We start from the raw sequence: 20,365 nt of genomic DNA, 5'->3' as shown, positions 1-20,365 counted from the left end.
AACCAAAAAAGAAGAAGAAAGGAAAGAAGAAGAGGAAGGTGAGGCTTCTAACCTCAATTAAATCACGATTGCAGGTTGACGCTCGCATAGAAAGTTCAAGTGCGGATGTTCCGTACTGAAATTCAATATTATGCATCCCTTGCGTCCCCTCACGAGAAAAAAGACCGCCAACAACGTAACAGACTTGGCTTAATCACCGTTTCAAATTTTAAAACTTCTCTAAGGTTGCTTGCTTCCTCCTCGACTATAAATAGCCCCAGCCACCGCGCCGCTCTCTCCACCTTTCAAAACTCCGAGCTCTCATTCTTCCAGTTCGAGCTCTCTATTCCTTCCAAATTCCGCCAAGATGGTGAGCTCCGAAGACTCTCTCTCTCTCTCTCTCTCTCTCTCTGTGTGTGTGTGTGTGCTCTGATTCGTAGATCTCTGGTTCCCAGGTTGTAGCTCAGAGAGTGAAGGAAGCCGAGATCACAGAGCAGGATTCTTTGCTCCTGGTAACGTTCTCAGCGATTTCTATTCGGATTTCTTAGTTCACCGAGAGCTCTAGGTTTAATCGGCTTTCAGATTGTTTGGTTTGGAATGAAATGCATGATTAGCTTTTAGATCGAACCTCATGAAGGATTCTCTGCTATTATTTATCATTTTGACGAATTTACTCAAATTTTATACCTATCTGGAATCTAATTAACTTTGGGATCGTTTGAATTCGAATAAAATGCTTGATTAGTATCGAGATCGAAGCATTGGATCCTAGTCGAAGTTTTCTTCTAGATCGGTGGTTTCTACTACTTTGTTTTACGTGAAAGAGATGCTAGATTAGGAATTTCTTTGAAGGATTGGAATTAGAGATAGTTTTCTGCTAGATCGTAGAGTTCTACTGACGAGAAATGGCTCCTTCTTGGGGTCTGATCTCGATCCATAACTCTAGGTGCTAGTTTGATTCAGACCTGGAATCAGATGATGAAACCCTCGATCCCTCTGTTATTCCTTCAGATCTGGCTCTCCGACTGAGAGATATCCTCGGATCAGCTAATTTTTTGATTAATTTCGAAAACTTTTAGCTAAATTTTACGTTTTCTGATGATTATTCAATCAAACAGACGAGAAATCTGCTTCGCATCGCCATCTTCAACATCAGCTACATCCGAGGCCTCTTCCCGGAGAAATACTTCAACGATAAATCGGTTCCGGCCCTAGGTCGGCTTCTCCAACCAAAAGCCAAAATTTTTCTCTAAAATCGTTAAGAAAACAAAGATATCTGAGTTCTTTGTCGTGATCGTGCCACAGAGATGAAGATTAAGAAGTTGATGCCCATGGATGCGGAGTCTCGGAGGTTGATCGACTGGATGGAGAAAGGTAACATCGATCGATGCATCACACCTTAAATCTGCTTCATTAGTAATTGGATTTCGTTCTAATTTTATTTGATTTCGTTATTTCCTCTAATTTTGACGCTATTTGTTTTCATTTCATTTCTTTCTTCTAATTGATTTGAATTCAGGGGTCTACGACGCGTTGCAGAAGAAGTACCTGAAGACGCTTCTCTTCTGTATCTGCGAACACGTAGAGGGTCCGATGATCGAGGAATACGTTTGTGAGTCTCTAGTTTCTCGTTCTGGGTTGTGACCAGCCATTTGATTCTAGATCGAATGGATGCAATTGAATTTATATTTAGTTGGTATACCGTGTTTAGAAGGTTCCAAAACCTGGACCTGTTTATTTTAAATTCTGGCGCCAAATTGTTCTTCCTACTCTCTCTCTCTCTCTCTCTCTCTCTCTCTCTGAATTCCATACTCAATTATTTGGATGGATAAATGCCTGCAGTTTCCTTTAGCTATGCCAGTTCGAATGATAGGGAAGTATCCATGAATGTGAGTCGCAATGGAAGCAAAAAGAACAGTACGACCTTCAAAAATAACCCATCTGAAGTCACCCCTGATCAAATGAGGTAAACTTATGGAGAGACTCTTTTGTAGAAGCTGATGCTATTGTTCCTGCTTTATTCCTCTGCTTGTATTTGATTAGAATCCTATCTTGTCCGCCTAGTTTGGTAAATTCATATATATGTGGTGTTCTGTGTTATAGGAGTTCTGCATGTAAGATGGTTCGGACCCTGGTTTCGCTCATGAGGACTCTTGACCAAATGCCAGAAGAGGTAACCATGGCCAGATTGTCCAGCTTAGTGTTAACATATTTCAGTTGAAGTATCAATCTGCGTGGAGCAGTGAGCTAAATGAAACTGTCATTATGTGTTTCAGCGTACCATTTTGATGAAGCTACTTTATTATGATGATGTCACGGTATGCCTTATATTGCATTCAAGAATCTATACACCTTACCTTTTCTTAGTTATTTGAGCTTAGTTAGCCAATCATGATCAGCTGGTTTTTGCTTGGTTGCTTGAGTAAATCTTTGTTCATGTCACTTCGCATTCAATCAACTACTAAAGTACTCTATGTGCTACTTGACCACTTTTAAATCTTATTTTGTTTCATTTCTGCTTGGGCCTTCAATTTTGGTTGCTATAGTTAGTACCTTCTTTAGGCATAAATATATTCAACATCTACTTCACGCCAATCTGCAATTCTTTATAAAAAATATTTCAAGAAGATGGGAAAACCTCACAGCTACAGTAACTAGCTTCAAGAACACTTTCTAAGATGCTAAACTTGCACTGCTCATTCCTAGTATTAATAAGGAAAACTAAGTTCCTTGTTTATATCGCAGCCTGAAGACTATGAGCCTCCATTTTTCAGAAGCTGCTCTGAAAATGAAGGTGCTAATAGCTGGACTAAAAGTCCACTGAAAATGGAAGTGGGCAATGTCAACAGCAAACACTTCGTATTAGCACTGAAGGTATGGGAGAGGAAGAGAAATGGACTAAATAACCAGAATTATCATTACAGATATAATGTTTATGGTGTGATACCTACTTCTGTAGGTCAAGAGTGTTCTTGACCCATGCGAGGATGAAAATGGTAATTTTCCTGAAGATGAGGAAGTGAGCTTGGGAGATGATTCTGTACAAGAGGACGACTCTTCCTCTTCTGACAGTGAGGTAAGCTAATCCATTTGTCCTTAAGTTAAAGGAAATGATGATTGATTATATTATCTATAGGCAAATATAAGTAGAAGAGAACTTAGGTGCTGTTCCATGGGGCTGAGATTGGGCTTTTAGCTCAATGTTTACAGTGGTCTTAAATTTTGAAAGAAGAAAGACTTAATCAAATTGATGGTGAGCACCTAGATGGTTTATGAAGATCTTATCATGCAATAAAAATTAGAATAAGTACCCATAATTTTCTTTGCACTCAAGATCAAAACTGCTGTTACTGAAATGAAAAGCTTCAATCATAGAAAACCTGTTGCCTGTATCTAAAATTGTTCAAACCTTGTATTATTGTAATTTGAGAAGGTGCCATGGAATTTATCTCAGGTCCATCCATCTCATGCAGACCAGTACATTGTAGCTCCCATTGGTAATTCTTCTTAATTCTTTGGTTGCACCTTTAAGCTTTCTTGTTGTTGAGCTCACTTAGTCCGCTCAACAGGTGAAAGATGTCCGTGTGAAGATAATGCCATGGTTTCTGACGGTCAGTGTAACTTAGTTCTCAAAGATTAAAATATTAACTCATAAAAAAGTTCACTTTTAAGTTGCAATTTGTTTGCGAGGGATTGATATTACATGCTTGCTTTTAGTGTCATATTCATAACCTCTTATTGTTTCGACAAGGATATTATCTGGGTACAGAATCTTGTTGCCTTTTATTCTGTTATTTGCTCCATTCTGTTATATTGTATGAATGTAAGTATCCATTTGTTTGTTCTCCATATGGTTTTGTTCTACACTCAAATTCTTCGTTATTGCAGATGAAACTCAAGATGTTGCTCATGAAGAGGAACAGACAGCTCGAGTGAGGGAATGGATAAATTCTAGACACGTCAATAATGTTGATCTTGCAGACATTCTTTCGAATTTTCCAGACATATCGGTGGTGATTATCAATTCTCTTATGCTTGAATTCAATTCAGTTGTCATTCTGCAGATTATGATAGGATTAATGCCCATCACCATATTTTTGCTTTATGAATTAATTTTAAATCATTTAAGTCAAAGGAACTTCTAACTGTTCAACCACTGTAATTTAAGCAGGCTATTTGTTGTAGTCATGCTTTCTCTAATGCTTTTGCACATGTTAAACAGTTGTGGTTAAATTACACCATTAAATTATAGAGTACTTATTACTAAGATTTGCAATGTGCAATGATTTAATTCTCTTTTTCTTGGGAATAATTTGCAGGCGCTAACTGAAGGTAATGGAAGGAGCACTTCATAAATTGCGACAATTCTAAGCTGAAATGCTGAAGTTTCTCATACTTCTTCATTGACCACCATACATGCTTAATGTACTGAACACTTCCAGATATTGTGGGGAGATTGGTGAAAGAAGGTCTAATTTCCAAAGCTGGAAAGGATAGTTACACTATCAACAAGGTAAACATTATTGGTGAAGTCTAATATCCCCTTCTTCCCTTCCACCCCAACCCCACGCCTGTCCACACGCACACACACACACATACACACAGAGAGAGAGAGAGAGAGAGAGAGAGAGAGAGAGAGAGAGAGAGAGTACATAAAAAATGAATACTCTGATATCAGGAAATCAACTCCACTTGTGCTGTGAAAGAAGAGGTTGACATGAATGACATCCCACACACCGAGATAACTCCCAAGAAAGTTGATGAGGATTACATGTACATGAAGGTAACCTACTCATTTGTGACATTTTTATACATTCAGTGCACCAGGTTGTGAGCGCCCTTGCCTAAAATATTTTTTCGCATATCTCCAACTTGGTTGCAGGCTCTATATTATGCTCTTCCCATGGATTTTGTGACAGTAGCAAAACTTCAGAGCAAGCTAGATGGGAAAGTCAACCAGAGCACTGTCCGGAAACTTATTGACAAGATGGCACGGGATGGGTATATCAAAAAATCCGGCAACAGAAGGTTGGGTAAGTAGTCAAAATGCTTTCAAATGTGAAACGTGTAACGAGGGTGGTTCTTAGAAGAATCACCTGTCCCTGAACGAGATTATGAATTTGCTTTTAGATTTAGATTCTTCATGTGCATTTAAGTGAAACAAGCATGAGGATTGTGACAGCAATACACTGTTTCTCTGGATAACCTTAAATTGACAAGAAAAAGGTCAATCAAGGTAGACAATGTTTTTATTGCCGTAGATAACTGTGTTTTTATTACACAAAACAAGCTATAGAATAATAGAATATTAGGATTCTTACTTGATCACTTTGATCCGGACAACTGACTTGATCCAATGCCTAAAATTATACTTAGGTAAATGAAGGTCTAGAAAAGTACCTGCAAGGCTTTTTAATTGATTTTAAATTTTATGTTGTTCTATAGGGTATCTAACTTGTCATCCAAGATGCTAAATGTATCATGACAATCATGGAAACTAAATTATTTGCAGGAAAACAAGTCATTCACTCAGAGTCCAGCAACAAGAAACTACTTGAGGTCAAGAAAATATTGGAGAGCACACCCATGGTAATGTATCATTCTTACATCACCGAAAAATGCTTCATGGAAGAATCAGAGATGCATTCAGTATCCTATTACTGTTTATCTCCTTATCAACTCATAACTTTCCTTCACTTTGAGCAGGAGATCGAAATCAATGGGCAACCTTTTGAATTCAATGCTGCAGAACTCCCTCCTGGTATTTCTGATGATTCACTAATTTTATTGTGACGGATCATCTATAAGAAGCCATAACATTTCATGGCTATTTTTATGTTATTAAGTAGGCTCAGCAGATCTAGTTTCTAGAAATCATTACTATAATGGATTTGGGCATTTAAACGGCAATATCATCCAAGTTCTTTGTTTACTAGAGCACACTATGAAAGATGGGTCGACATATGGTGGCCTCCACTCCATTGGATCTGATCTCACACGCACACGAGGGCGATCTGAACCATATCAGAGTGGATCTATGCAGAGTGGGCAGGCTGCTCACAGGAAGGGTCAGGAGCTAGGGAACACTCCCACAAGCAATGCTCAGGTGCTTATCCTTCTGCTACCACTTTATGAGATGGATTCTTCAGCATTCTCGTCGTCATAATATTGGTTATAAACTTTTAATTACAAATGAGCACTGATGAATGAAACCATTTTGTTCTAGCCAATTGCTTCTCTAGAGAGCGGAGTGAATGGTGAGAGAGGCAAACGTAGGACCTCAGGTGGTGGTGATGGCTGCCAATCTACCCAAGACAAACGGCTGAGGAAGGCCAGCACAGTATGCTCTTCATCACTATAACTGTGAACGACTAGAAACTAGAAACTAGTAGGTATCTTTGGAATGCAATACTTCAGGACTCATTTAGTTTGCCTTGGCAGGTGAGGGAGCCTATTCTTCAGTATCTGAAGCTCCAGAAATTACAAGCATAGGAGAAGGTGGATAAACGTCAAAAGGAGCTGTTGTGGATAGTCCAAAGAGATAGCTTAGATTGTAAATGGCCTTAGTCATCTTTCTTCTTTCAGAATAGATTTTTCAAATATGATAAAAGATCTCTCTATGATCTAATGCAGCCTTTATAAATGTTTTGTTTCAAGAAACCACGATGATCCTAAAAGGAAATGCATGCTTATAGTCTTTCACCAGCTTTTTTTTTTAACTACTAATTCATTTTCCAGATTACTTTTTGTGTTTAGGGATTTAATAAATGTGATTTGTGTGCATAATTAAGGTAAACCAACTGTTGTAAGGCATTTAGATTCTATCGGTGTTGTTTTTTTTTAGTGTAAATCCTCTGAATGCCAGACTGCCGAATAAATAGTCCAGCAAAATCTATCGGGAATTTAACTTTAAAGTATTCCCTTCATAGCACTACCTTGTTGATGAGAGTATTTGGTTGCATACTTGAGGTGCTTATCACCGGACAACTGAGGGCTTGCAAGGAAGTGTCTGGTTAAGATCTCTACTAAAGTTTTTAAAGAATTTTGGGGGACCGTGATCTAATTTGGCTCTCTGCTACTTAGTTGTCTTACCAAAGAATTCTCTTTGACAATTCAGGCTCTACGTTCGATGTCTCTCACCTAAAATTACTTTAACTGGAACATCGACACAGTCTTTGCAATGATCTGATGGTATGCTGGAAGATAATTATAGATAGTTCTTGAACTTAGTTCACAAAGCCCACATAAATGGGGTGAACCTGGCAATTTGACCAGTTCATGCAGCACCTTGGCGCATGGCTGCTAGTTGTATTTTTGAGGTCAACAAGGTATATCATAATTTTAGAAACAAATAACATTAGATTTTCGCTAACATAGGCAAAAGGGGGGAGATTAAGAATCTAGAATAGCAGTTATGGACTTCTAAGGAATCTAAAATTCAGGTGCCCAAAACATCTGGATCTTTCTCTTGAACTTCATACTACATGCAAGTGAAAAAGATTTTGTTTCAAATTGACCTTATAAATTGGAAATTCAAATTTCAAATGTATGTTCTTGCATGCATGTTTGTTTCAGAGTAATAAGCAGTCTTGTGTGAGCTAATTATTGGGTGTAGGGGGGTCAAACGACTTGAACAGCTCGAGCTTTGCTTGGACTTGGCTAGAGAAGAATAGGCTCCATCCCAAGCTAAAGCTTGATTTAGCGGTATTTTTTCTTCCTTCAAGAAAAGGGGCGAGAGTCATCCCAGTTTGGTTGAGCTAATGAAAAGGAAGAAATGATCTAAAGGTATTGATCGGGCCAGCCTGTAGGCTATGGCATTGCACAATGCTTCGGAAATCATAGCATAGTTTTGACAGCAACTGGCCAGAGCCAATCATTCAGATCCCTGAAGGAGGCTTTGAAGCTTTATGCCTAGAGCTTTGTAGGATCCTAATTACCAACTTCACCAGGGGCTTCCAATGCTTCACAGGTCATTATTAGCTGCCTTGCTCACATCGTTACCTAGATTGACCAGGTGATAGCCATACACCTACCGGTGCCAATCAAGTATCACCGGACACAGATCGGTTTGGATTTGGTTCGGATCAAAAATATCTCAAACCCAACCGAGCCTTTTTATTAAATATGTCAAAAATCTTAGCCTGACCAATTTTTTTACTATCAAGTAACACGGCCCAACTTGCATAATCTATTTGATAAATATATGGAATTAGGTTAAGTAGTTAAGCGGGTCTTAATAGGTTAAATAGGTTTAACATGAGTTAAACGAGTCTTGAATGGATTAAAATAGGTGTTAAATGAGTTAAATAGGTTTTGAATGGGTTAAGTGGGTTTCGACCCAATTACTAAATAGGTCAAAATAGGTTAGATGAGTCAGAGTTTGTAGATTGAACCCATACCATTTAATAAAAAGATCCGGATAGGTTGATTCTTTATGATCTGGATCTATTTATGCCAAACAAACATCTGCATAAAGTAGGTTAGTTACAAATTAAGTTGGCAGATTAGGTCATGATACACTACGGGTTCCAAATAATATTTTGATCTTTGGTGCAATATTCTTTCTTTGCTCGTGATCAAAGAGTTTTGATTGAGATAGCTAATCTTCTTTTATTGGATGCATTAGGGTTGGCCTCTGCAGCTCCTTTGACTATGAGAGTTTTTTTTAGGATTCTCAAGCTAATCAATTAAACATGAGTGTGGCTCGGTTGAAATTAAATTCGGATTGAGCTTGAAATAGCAGTAAACAGATAAAGCTTAAATTCAATTTTTAAGCTCAAAATTAATTTTAGTCCAAAGCTTGATCAAGCCCTCGTCTCATTAACACCCTCACTGGTGTAAGCAACTCGGTTTGATCTAATCGGCCCGGTCCGACCCGGCTTAACAGGATTCGTCGGCTGAAATCGGATTCCATCAAAACTCGAGACGGCCTAGCCTGTCCCAGCATGACCAATTGATTCACGGCGGTTCCACGAATCGCGAGGCGAAACAACAAAGCAAACCAGAGTGCCGTCTGAAATCGATAGTTGTGCCGTCCGACGCGATCGCAGGCGGTTGCGCCGCCTCGGCAGTGCTGGCCGCCCCCATCCCTCTCCTTCCGCCGCCCCCTTGTGAGTCTCCGCCTCCCGGCGCCGCCGCTCCGCCACCGCCGATCATAATGGGGTGAGGATGGTATACGTGGAGATGGACCCTTCGGGAGCCGATAGTTGCAAGCTGGAACCCGTCATCAAGCTTGTCGAAGGAGGCGGCCTCGGTGCAATCCCTACCGATACAGTGTATCCTCTCTGTCCAAACACTCCTCATCTTCTCCTTTCTTTTTTCCTTGAAAAATATGAAAAAACCTTTTATATTACCAGTCTGGACTGAGTAGTGATTAATAATTCTTAGATTTTCTCTTGTTAGGAGAATATATATGTCAGGCACCACTAGAGCTAATTTATTTGTGCAAATAAGTATCTGGGGGGAATTGTAAGAAGTTGTTATGAGTGTGTGAACTGAAGGAAGATCTTTACTTGGATGTTAGTTTCATGCTTTATGTTTGCTCTCAAGAGGCTATGAAATCAGTACCATGTTTAACAACACATCTGCATTGCATTTCCATGTACTTCATAAGAGAATGTGTGTAATACTTACAAGGATCATTGCGATGGATGATCTACAAATAGTTTTGTGTTGAAATCTGGGTGGTCGATGGATGAAGCTTGTGATGAAGGGAATGGACCTTCATCTGATAGATCACAAGGAGTGCAGCATAACTCGAAGTTTGCACCATCGTTAGGCTCTTATGAGAAGCTCTTTCTATTGAGTTCATGCATAAACAATGCATGCAATTGGCTGATGATTAGGTTTCTAGGTTTGGTCAGGCGTGTAAAACCCTTCCAACTGTACCTGTCCCAGACAAGCACCTAGATGGAATGGAGAAACGTTCAAGGTTCCCGCCAAAACCAAAATTCATCATTATGGATAAGAATCAAGGGCAGGGCTTTGAAAGGTTCATTTCTTTATAGTTTTGAAAAGATTTCGGATTATATCTTCAGAAAAAGACCAAAAAAAAAGGTAAACTGATATGCATTTTGCCATACATGAAAAAAGAGGGAAACCCAAGAGTTGTCTGACATTTTGCTAAATCATTACTGATCTCTTGCATATGGCTTTATCTTTAATTATGTAAGCGATGATAACTGGAATATATAGAAACCATAACGAAACTTGAATCGTTAGCTAAACTAATGACTTATGACTTAAATGGCTAGAAAAATGCCAGCCTTATTTGTCAGTGAGTGTGTGTGCTCATGCAGGCTTCATGCTATTTATGTTCGCAAGCTAAGGGCTTCACTGTTAGCATCAGGTTTGCAGAATTTCTAGTGGTCCAAGAATTCTAATCAGTAAAATATAAACTAAGGCCTTTATAAAGGCTTTGACACTTCTCTAATCAGTTAATTGTCAAGTTGTATACATACGGTGCAGCTTATCTGTTACTAGTGAGAACTTACTTTAAAAACTCCTGGTGAATGAGCTCACAACTAGGTTTTGGTTCTTGTTTACTGTTTTTCCAGGATTTGGGAAGCCCTTCCTAGACTGTCTTTCCATTTTTGCCTTGGACAAGAAAAGAGCACCAATTTGCAGATGGTTGATATTATGTTGGCAGCCTAGCATACAAAGTTCTCAAACCTTGAGAAATCATACTTGGGATGAGCCTTCATGGTTAAGGTCAAGTTCAAGTGTGAGAATTTGTGTGTCAAGATTATTACATGTATCCTACTATGCAGTCATATAGACATTTGTGTGTTGCTAGAAAGTTGTAAAGAAATTCTCATGGACCCATTTTGATCCATATTTTGTTGGATGGTCTGTTGCAATGGTCAGGAATTTCTTTATCATCATATACAAGTTTAATTAAATAAACTTGGGATTGGAAAACCTTCTCACCATCTATTCCTATTATGTGGCATGTCCTTGTAAGCCAAGCTTCCTCAAGCCTTTGCTCACAATTTTGGGATTTCTTTTGGCCTCTCCTTTGGTCCTATCATTATACCATCCTGTTTAATTGATTTAGTAAAACTAAATTAGAAAAAAATGGAAGTTTAGGAAGTGGACCCTTAGAACTAGAATAAAATCAGGAGTTATCATCTATGCTGGAAGTTATCTGCTCTCTCCTCCATCGTTGGATAGTGATAAACCTATATTTGCTCTGGGATTCTTAAGTCACCTTTCCTCTTAAGTTTTTCTATCATTTCATCGAATGAGCTTGAGTTATCTGTCCCTTTTACTCAACTCTTTGGGAAACTGCAGCTTTGGAGAAGATCAAAATCTTTATGGCGCTAGCTCTGAAAAAAAGGCACACACTGGGGAAATAATTTGGGAAAAAGTCTGGTCAATTAGTGCGCGATACCCCTTCTGTCAAGACTCAGAGGAAACTGTCAATCAGCTTCTATCTCGCTGCCCCTTCACCAAACAGGTCTGCCCATTTTTTAGGCGGTGTTTCAGAATTGAAGGTCATTCTGACTTCTTGATGAAACATATGATGAAAAATTTATGTGCTAACTAGTAAGACACACGGGTGAAAATATGCAATGGATGGTTGTGAATTTCGTCCTCATCATCCATGTTTGGGCCTAGGTTGTAGGAAACACCTGGGCTTTAAAAATGAACCATACGATAAAAAGAGTATAATGATCCTTTTCAGATTTGCTACCTATAAGATTCAATAAATTAGCAATCAGGAAACAGTTTCTATATGGGCTGACAAATGTAATTTAGAGTTGCTATATTGAAGAACTCTATATTTTAATTGCTCTTCACCAAGAGCTCGTAAGGTGGTGAATGGTGAACAAATTAATCGACATCTTTCTACAGGTATATATCTCCACTTATGCAAATTCATCTTTTTTTACTTCCAATTATCCATGGAGGATTCTGACAACACTAAGATGGTGACCTTTACTACTATATATTTTCATTAGATAAACCAAAATAATCATACTTTCCACGGGAATGCAGAGCTCCATTTCCTTACTGGAATCTGTGGCAAAAATTAGTTCATGGAAAGGAAGTGCTGTTACTTTTTAACTAGTCATGAACCATGGAAAGTCAAATTTTCTTCTAAGCAAGCATTCTAATGAATTCATAAAATACTGGTTGCTGATATATAAGAGCAGATCTTCTCAATGCCCTTAGGGTTCTCATATATGTATTTTTCTTGTCATTTACTTTCACCATGCTTTGTTAGGCTTGAATTTCAACTTGACTTAACAATATTGTATTAAAACCTTGAGTATTAATCAGATGTATGTTTTGACTGTAGGTATACTATTACTTGTGATCTGAAAAGTCATTCCCCCATTGAATGCCGTCGCAGGTACAGCTTTCTTTTCTTACACCAAATATTTGAACCTATATCTTTCTGTTCATTGTTGAATATTGATTCTTGGTAACTCTTCTCCTAAAACGTCATGGAAGCTTTTTTAACAGATCTTTTATGGTTTTCTATTTGCAGTATCGAAGAAGAGGACTCAAAAGCAAGAGAGGTTACTGCTTTCGATTTAATATTTTAGCGCATAGGAGCATTTTATGAGCGTAAACTACTCTCAAACAGGATATTAGTTTATAATTTTGTCTTTATATATGTTGATGATATGGACCCTCATAAGGTAGTGCTATTTATCTATGCTGTTGAACTTGTACTAGTTGATCAAGACGTATATATGCAACCCCTCAGCATTTTATGCCACTTGTTTCAAGATATAGATACTTGTACAATGGGCATCGCTTGTGGTAATGCTCGAGGTAAAACAAATATCTTTCGAGCTGTAAAGTCTTGTTTACCTGGGCCTGTAAGGATGGATTGTTTTTACTTGGCGAACATAAATATGGACCTTCCATATAGACAGCATGAACGTTGATGAGAGTTTTTCACTTACACAGTATACTTTTATTCTAACTGCAAGAAAGAACTGCCAAAACAATGCATAAATCCTGGGATGTAGCTAAATATGCACTGAGGGAGCATGTCAGTGTTCACATTCCAGACGATTCTATATGTCAAGCCATATTGCAACACTTGGACGCACCTTTGGTTTGCACAGGGTTAGTTGAAATTATTAAAATAGCCAGAATATATTCTAGGTCTTTCAAGCTGTTATTGCTTAAAAAAGTGATGTTCAACTTCTTTACTGGGGGTCTCCAGTGTCCCTAGTTGCATGGTGATTATGTCCATTTTCATTCCTCAGTGTACAATGGCCTGAAAAATATCAGTGGAAGTTAGATCCTGTTGCCATCGCAGATACCTAACTACCTATGATCAAGAGGCACAGGCTATAGCTTGAAGTGATGTTAGAGTTAAATGAACAGCATGTTCTAGGTTTCTTCTTTTTAATTGTGCTGTGTTTTGTTGCTCTGATATATATATGTGTTTGCTTTTCTGCACAAAAAATTTGCTTTTCTGTAAATACCTGGATCAAAGCATCAATGAGGGATTTGGAAAAACTGAAAAGCTGTCTTCAGTAGAGGATTTAATCCTTGATATGGATGGATGATGAACAAGCAAATGTAAAGGATAACTACAATGATATGTCATTGGAGGAGAAGGATGTATGATTGTTGAACCTACCATTAGTTGTCAAGATGTTAGCAACATGCAGTAGTTTATATGCTGGTTGCTATAAAACATTTTCCATTTCTGCCAATTTGCACTATCTAGATCATAAATGGCAAATTTGCTTCTGTTGAGAAGTCTAAATTACTGTTCTGAAAATTGTCATGCCAGGATTGTTTGATGGACTAAAGTTATAATTTTGGTCAGCAGTGTGGATTATGAATTAGTTTGAAGTTCTAATCATGATCAACCTAGATATTGCGTGACATTTTCATCTTGGATCGAAAGAAAGTGGTCTATACTGCCGAGGTGCAGTTAGATGGAAGAGGCATATAGATCAGATCTTACGGTTAATCACATGATGCAAGAGTAGAAACTTTGTAGGTAAGATATAACCAACAATTGGAATGTTCTAATTTTAGGGCTATCAACTGATTCAAGCTCTGTTCACAGATGAAGTGTTTAGCTTGATTTTAGGCTTGAATGTGCTTAAATTAATTGTAAATAAACAGATCTTAATCACAGGTTTTAGGCTTGAAACTAATTTCTTGCTGATTGATTAAGTGGCTATTCGAAGCTATAGCACATCCAGTCTATCTTTGAAAGCTGTAACATGAAATCTTTCACTGCAAGTTCAGTTTTTCCTTATTTAAACCAATTTCAGCCAGCATCTCGGTTCTATTAAGTCTATAATGTTGAAAGTTTCATTGCTAGTCATGTCCAATTGTTCAGTTATGATAAATCTTGGGTTTCTTCCTTTCAGGCACTGTTTGGAATTTGGATGTTACATTTTGTGTTCTATGAGATTCATATGAATGCCCACCTGGATTATGTTTGCATTTCCAAGTTCTAATTAACAATGCATAAGTTACTCCTTTTTTGGCTTGCATTCTAGCACGTGGCTGATTACATTTTCGTTTTCTAAATAAGATATCTAGTTTTTCTGGTCAGACCAGATAATGCCCAGTCCAGAAACTTTGTATTATATAGACTTTCAGGAGATAGCTCTTGCTCTCTTTCTCTTAGCATTGTTTTGTTCTATGTTCTTAAGACTTTCTTCTTTTCCCAGAACATGGGTGCTGCCAAATATTCAAAGGCCAATAGCTTGCCACCTAACATGCGACAAACAAACATAAAACACATGCATTCATTATCTATGGATGCCATGAGTTTACTTCCATTTGATCTACAAATTAAAATATTTATCTTGCAGTTTTTTATCATAGTTTATTTAATGTTCCTTTTTATTTAATCTTTACTTGTATGTGATGTGTTTTAATATATATATATATGAGCTGACGCTGTTTATGAAAGTAAATTAAATATACTCAAGAAGAAGGAAGAAAGGTGTACAAACTTCAGTAAGATATGGCCAATACATACCTTCCAACTTTCATGTGGAGCCAACTTGTTAAAATGAACTACATTAGTAAGCAAACAATGCAAGAAATAGAGAGATCTTGTGTTTTAGTTTTTTTATTATTATTATTTTTTAACATAAGTATATAAGACCAAAGGAAACCCAATACTCACCTGATTTTGCCACATTTGCTTTTGCTAGCATAGGACTGAGTTTCACTTTGGCAACTTGGATTTTGTATCTCAATGGTGAATGTGGTTCTCCATATTAAGCGTTGCCTTATATTGGTCTTTTTTTTGTTCTTGGTTCTTTCAAAGTTTTGGAAAACCATGGAGGCTTACACTTTAGTTCCATGAGCTTAGTGCATATTATCACCATGATAGGTATAGTTAGCTGTCGGTGAGCCTTCTAGGCTTTTTCATAAAGTTATTAAAAATTTAGTACTATTTTGAAAAATGCCAACTTCAGGTTATAGTTGATTGGAGATTTATCTAAGACATCGGTAGTTTGGCATTACTGCTGACTAGATATTGATGGAAAAAGGGTTTCACTGGTTGATTTTCTCTTTTATGTTTTGCCAGCATGTTAACAATATGTTATGATAATTACTGGCAGTATCTTCATCTTAGCCTCATATTAAGCCACATATCAAGGATCCATGATTCTAGGAATTTTGAATTCTGAATTCTGCATTTTGAATTTCAAATAGCATAAATTTGGGATTGATCCTAGGGATCCATTTATTATTTCTTTCTATCTTTGTATCATCCTAGTTGTAATCTCTTGTACATTCTCAATTATAAATATATATGATGACTGCCTCATGAGTTAGGTAGAAAAAGTTCTTCAAAATATTTTCTTTCTTATATATTCTTATTTTGCTACACGGTATCAAGGCCTTCAACCTTTGCTATCTCCATGACATCCTCTAACTCCATGCCTACACCTACTACTCTGCCTTCATTTGCTGTTCAACTTAAGAGAGATAATTTTATTACTTGGAAGGCACGTATCTAACCTCTCTTAACAGCCAACTGACTATGGAATCTTCTAGATGGAACGACCTCGCCTCGATCTCTAACGATTGTCATAACTTCAGATGATGAAAGAATAGAGAAGCCAATATCTAATTTGGCCTGAGTCATGGCTTCTCCGTGATTAAATCGCTTTAGTATGGCTCCTCAACAACATATCCGATGTGATGATGGTTCATGTTGTCGGATTACCACGTGCGCAAGATGTTTGGCTTGCTCTTGAATGGCTTTATGCCATTTGGAGTGAAGCATGTTATAGTACTCTTATGATGGATTTTCATGTTTCTTAACAAGGGCTCGGTCTCTATAGAGGATTATCTGCAAGAGGTAAAGAGGATATGCGACAACTTGGCCGCCGTTAATAGACTAGATTAATATGCTTGGCCTTAGTCTAGATTACGAACACCTTGTCTCTACACCCTGTACCATGAGGATTGCCGCTACTTTTGAAGAACTACATGGCATTCTTCTCCAACATGATTTTCGACTGAGACTCCAAACTTCCATGGGGATTCCACCTATTGCAAATTATGTGCAAAAAGGCAGCCAGTGAGGTCCACCACAATGACCCTAGCAGCCAATGCGTAATTTCTCTAATGATGGAGCATCTATTTTTTCTCGACAAGGATCTTACTACCAAAAGGGCTGACTTAAGACCTCCACCAGTGCTATCATCCTTTGGGTGCATTTTCATATCTCGTGATGTTATATTTGATGAGACAGTTTTCTTATGCACAGAACTCTTTTAGTAACACTCCCAAATCAACCAGTAGCCCTCCTATTGCCTCTTCTTTACCATGGCTTATATCTGAGCCTAATGATCCATTAACATTAACTCACATTGCTCCACTCGTATCTTCAGTCCCAAGTCCTCAAACTCCGCTCATTTCTTTACAAACACATAACAATGATCCAACTATGATATGTGACCAACATTCTATAGCCACTGCTGAACTTGTTGCTCCTGAACCGATGACTTCATCTTCTCACATTGGTGGTCATCATATGGTCACATGCTCAAAGGATGATACTCTCAAGCCAGTTGCTTTAGCACAAAATATCCCTTGGCATTTGTGGCTTCCACTATCCCTGTCGAGCCCACTAGCTTCACTCAAGCTCAACGTGATCCTCAATAGCGTGAAGTGATGGCAAATGAGTACAATGCCTTGCTCTTTAATGGTACCTGGCTTTTAGTTCTACCCTCTCCTTCACAACATGTTATTGGTTATAAATGAGTGTTCAAAATCAAAATGCGATCTAATGGCTCTATCGAGTGCTATAAAGCCCGCCTGGTTAATAAATGCTTCAATCAATAAGAGGATGTTGATTATGATGAGATGTTCAGCCCAGTTATTAAGCCTATCACAATTAGCACCGTTCTCTCTTGCAGTTTTCGAACGTAGGCCCATTTAGCAATTGAATGTCAAAAATGCATTCCTCAATGGACATCTCATCGAGAATGTTTATATGAAACAACCTCCTAGTTTCACTGATCCGGACCATCCTAGTTATGTTTGCAAGCTACAACATTCATTTTATAGTCTTAAACAGGAGCCACGTGCTTGGTTTTAGATGTTGAACTCTCACTTACATACTCTTGGCTTTTATGGGTCTAAGGCTGATGTCTCACTTTTCATCAAGCGCACCAAATATTATGTGGCACTTCTTCTAGTTTATATTGATATTATTCTTACTCGCACTCTTACTGCTCCATTGGATAACCTTATTGCTTCTTTACAAACTGAATTCACCATGAAGGATCTAGACCCTCTTCACTACTTTTTGGGCATTAAGGGTAAGACTACTAGTTCTGGACTTCATCTGACTCAATCAAAGTAGATTTCTGATCTTCTTCTCAAAACTAACATGGATGGTTCTATGCTTGTCTCGACACCTATATCTATTGGGTCCCAACTTTATCATTCTGATGGTTTGCCACTTTTTGATCCAATGGGTGCGCTTCAGTACCTTACTCTTACACATCCTGACATTGCCTTTGCTGTCAACCAAGTATGTTAGTTTATGAATATGCCCACTTCTATGCACTAACTTGTAGTCAAGCGTATTCTTCGCTACTTAAAGCATACTATCGACTATGGTATTTATTTAACCAAAGGCCCATCTTCTTCTCTTCATGTCTTTTTCGACACCGATTGGGCCGGTGATCCCGATGACCGGCATTCTGTAAGTGGATTCAATATTTTTTTGGTCGTAATCTTATATCCTGGAATGCTAAAAAGCAATGCATTATGGTACGTTCAAGTACTAAATCCGAATACAAAGGGCTTGCCAATACTACTGCTGAATTAATTTGGATTCAATCTTTACTACAGAAATTGGATATTTCACTTTCTCAAGCTCCTATACTTTGGTGTGATAGTTTATCTGCCATATATCTTATTGCAAATCCTGTGTTTCATGCTCAGGCCAAGCATATTGAAATTGATTTTCATTTTGTTCGAGAGCGAGTGGCTCGTTGTCAGTTTCATGTCCAAATCATCTTCTCCAACGACCAACTCGCTGATATATTCACCAAAGGACTTGCCTCCCAACGCTTTCAATAGTTGCGTTCCAAGTTCTCAGTGGTACCCACCTTAACTTGCGGGGGGATATTGGTATGATTCTAGGAATTATGAATTTTGAATTTCAAAATGGTATAAATTTAGGATTGATTCTAGAGTTCCATTTATTATTTCTTTCTATCTTTATATCATCCTAGTTGTAATCTCTTGTACATTCTCAACTATAAATGTACATGATGATTACCTCACGAGGTATGTAGAAAAAGTTCTTCACAATATTTTCTTTCCTACATATTCTTTTTTTCCTACAATAATCTTGAATTATAACTCTTACCCAGAAAACTCTCTAACAGAAGGTGATAATCTGAATTGCTTGCTTGGACCAACATATGGTTTCCTTTTCCTTTATTCTCTTTTACATGCACATTAATTAAAACTATTGATCTCTTATTTGTTTCATCATGTCCCGCAAGGCAGCATGATATAAGACATTGATGTGGAAACATGCCAGGTTTGATTCAGCCTGCTAATTAAATTCAATCAATATGGTTCTCAGGTTACAGTCTCCATTTTTGCAATCTTGCTGGAGCAAGTGTAATGTTCACTTGGTAAGCTCTAGCTTCAGGTGGTCTCTGGAGCTGATACAGTCTGAACGAACCCTGCTTGGTAGGTTCCCCTGTGCCTCCAGGATGTATGTGCATGAATCTGTGCTTGTATAGAGATTTTGATTTTTGATTTTACTGTTCAGGGACCAAGGATGGACTGCATGGTAGTGGAAGGCGAAGACTCTGCTGGACATGATGAGTTGCCATTTTCTTCCAGCAGCTTAAAGGCATCAACTAACCAAATACAACAAGCAATCTTGCTTTTGGTTTAACTACTCATTTATGGTGTAGTAGATTAATTGAAAGTCTATTGAACCATGGATGTAGTAATACAATGAGTTTGTGTTCATCAAATTTACATCAGCTTTATGTCAAACTACATAAAACCGTTTATTCTTAAAGTTGGCATGTTGCGTGCCTCAAAAAAACCAAGATGCTCGAGGATCAGTTTGTTTCCTGGTGTTTGTGGCTTTTTTTAATCATGGAAAAGATTCAGGTGCTGTGAAGATGGGCTATGAAGGGAATTGGGAAGACTTTTGTGAAGGTAAGGAATTAGAAAATGTCATGCATTGGTTAGGCCTATTTTTGAAAGAAACTATTAGCAATGGAATTGATGCCATTGTTTCTGATAGATTAGGTTAGATTCGATAAACCATGATTCCGGCATGTGTCAAGGTGGATGTGTGGTATTACTAAAGAAGCAAACATGAAATGATAACATCAGAGAAAGCACTGGTGTGGGCATCAACACATATTGAAGTGATGGGGAGCTATTTGAGATAGCCAGATCATGTGCGGCAAGAAAGGGGCCAATAAGAAGACGGGTTTAGATTTGTGTTATAAAAGCTAGAACATAGAAGGTCAAGAGTGAGCTGGTTAGCAAGGATATGGAATATTTACCCTTCAACAGAGGGTATAAGCCAACCTAAAAATAGCTCTGTAAGCATTAAGTCAACTTCAAAATGTCAAATTATGATTAATGTTGCATATGTTGCTTGCTTTTTTTTCATGCTATTATGGATGGTAAAATAATGGGAAACATTGATTAATCAGCCACCGGCTAGAAGAAATGAAGTGCGGTACAAAGGTTTTTACAAAGGGAGGCCTCAAGCCAACCCATTTGAAATTTAAAAAAAAAAAAAAAGGCCTTGAGCAGACCAACCGTCAGAATGAGATAGATCACATCTTGGTTCGGTCATATGACTTTCTTTCCCTTATAGATGTTAGATGTGCATCTTCTTGTAGCATGTTGGGAAACGAGGGGGCACATA

At 38.0% G+C, this 20,365-nt stretch overlaps 1 protein-coding gene across 1 annotated transcript; it reads left to right on the top strand.

Annotated features, from left to right (window-relative positions):
* Nucleotides 1-193: 193 nt before the first annotated feature.
* Nucleotides 194-19,583, top strand: ASY1 (DNA-binding HORMA family protein). Its single transcript, XM_089926610.1, has 26 exons — nt 194-349; nt 435-491; nt 1,098-1,194; nt 1,285-1,353; nt 1,499-1,591; nt 1,822-1,945; nt 2,083-2,152; nt 2,256-2,297; nt 2,725-2,853; nt 2,939-3,055; nt 3,434-3,476; nt 3,549-3,590; nt 3,868-3,992; nt 4,299-4,311; nt 4,422-4,492; nt 4,658-4,762; nt 4,862-5,012; nt 5,492-5,568; nt 5,686-5,740; nt 5,916-6,085; nt 6,206-6,319; nt 6,421-9,254; nt 12,284-12,337; nt 12,476-12,506; nt 19,046-19,155; nt 19,238-19,583. Exons 1-22 carry the CDS (start codon nt 347-349, stop codon nt 6,469-6,471), a joined length of 1,818 nt encoding a protein of 605 aa, XP_089782736.1. The 5' UTR covers nt 194-346; the 3' UTR covers nt 6,472-9,254; nt 12,284-12,337; nt 12,476-12,506; nt 19,046-19,155; nt 19,238-19,583.
* Nucleotides 19,584-20,365: the final 782 nt, after the last annotated feature.

This window comes from Phoenix dactylifera, chromosome 12, assembly GCF_051530095.1.
Source record: "Phoenix dactylifera cultivar Ajwa chromosome 12, Ajwa_hap1_PhDact_Kaust_v1.1, whole genome shotgun sequence".
NCBI classification, from domain to species: Eukaryota; Viridiplantae; Streptophyta; class Magnoliopsida; order Arecales; family Arecaceae; genus Phoenix; species Phoenix dactylifera.
The sequence above is the reverse complement of the archived record's forward strand: the minus strand, read 5'-3'. Positions and strand labels throughout refer to the sequence as shown.

Bases quoted from the DNA above. Each gene is read 5' to 3' on its own strand.
- ASY1 (XM_089926610.1), top strand. The intron at 2,153-2,255 runs GTAACCATGGCC...TATGTGTTTCAG, and splicing joins TTGACCAAATGCCAGAAGAG to CGTACCATTTTGATGAAGCT. The intron at 6,086-6,205 runs GTGCTTATCCTT...ATTTTGTTCTAG, and splicing joins CTCCCACAAGCAATGCTCAG to CCAATTGCTTCTCTAGAGAG.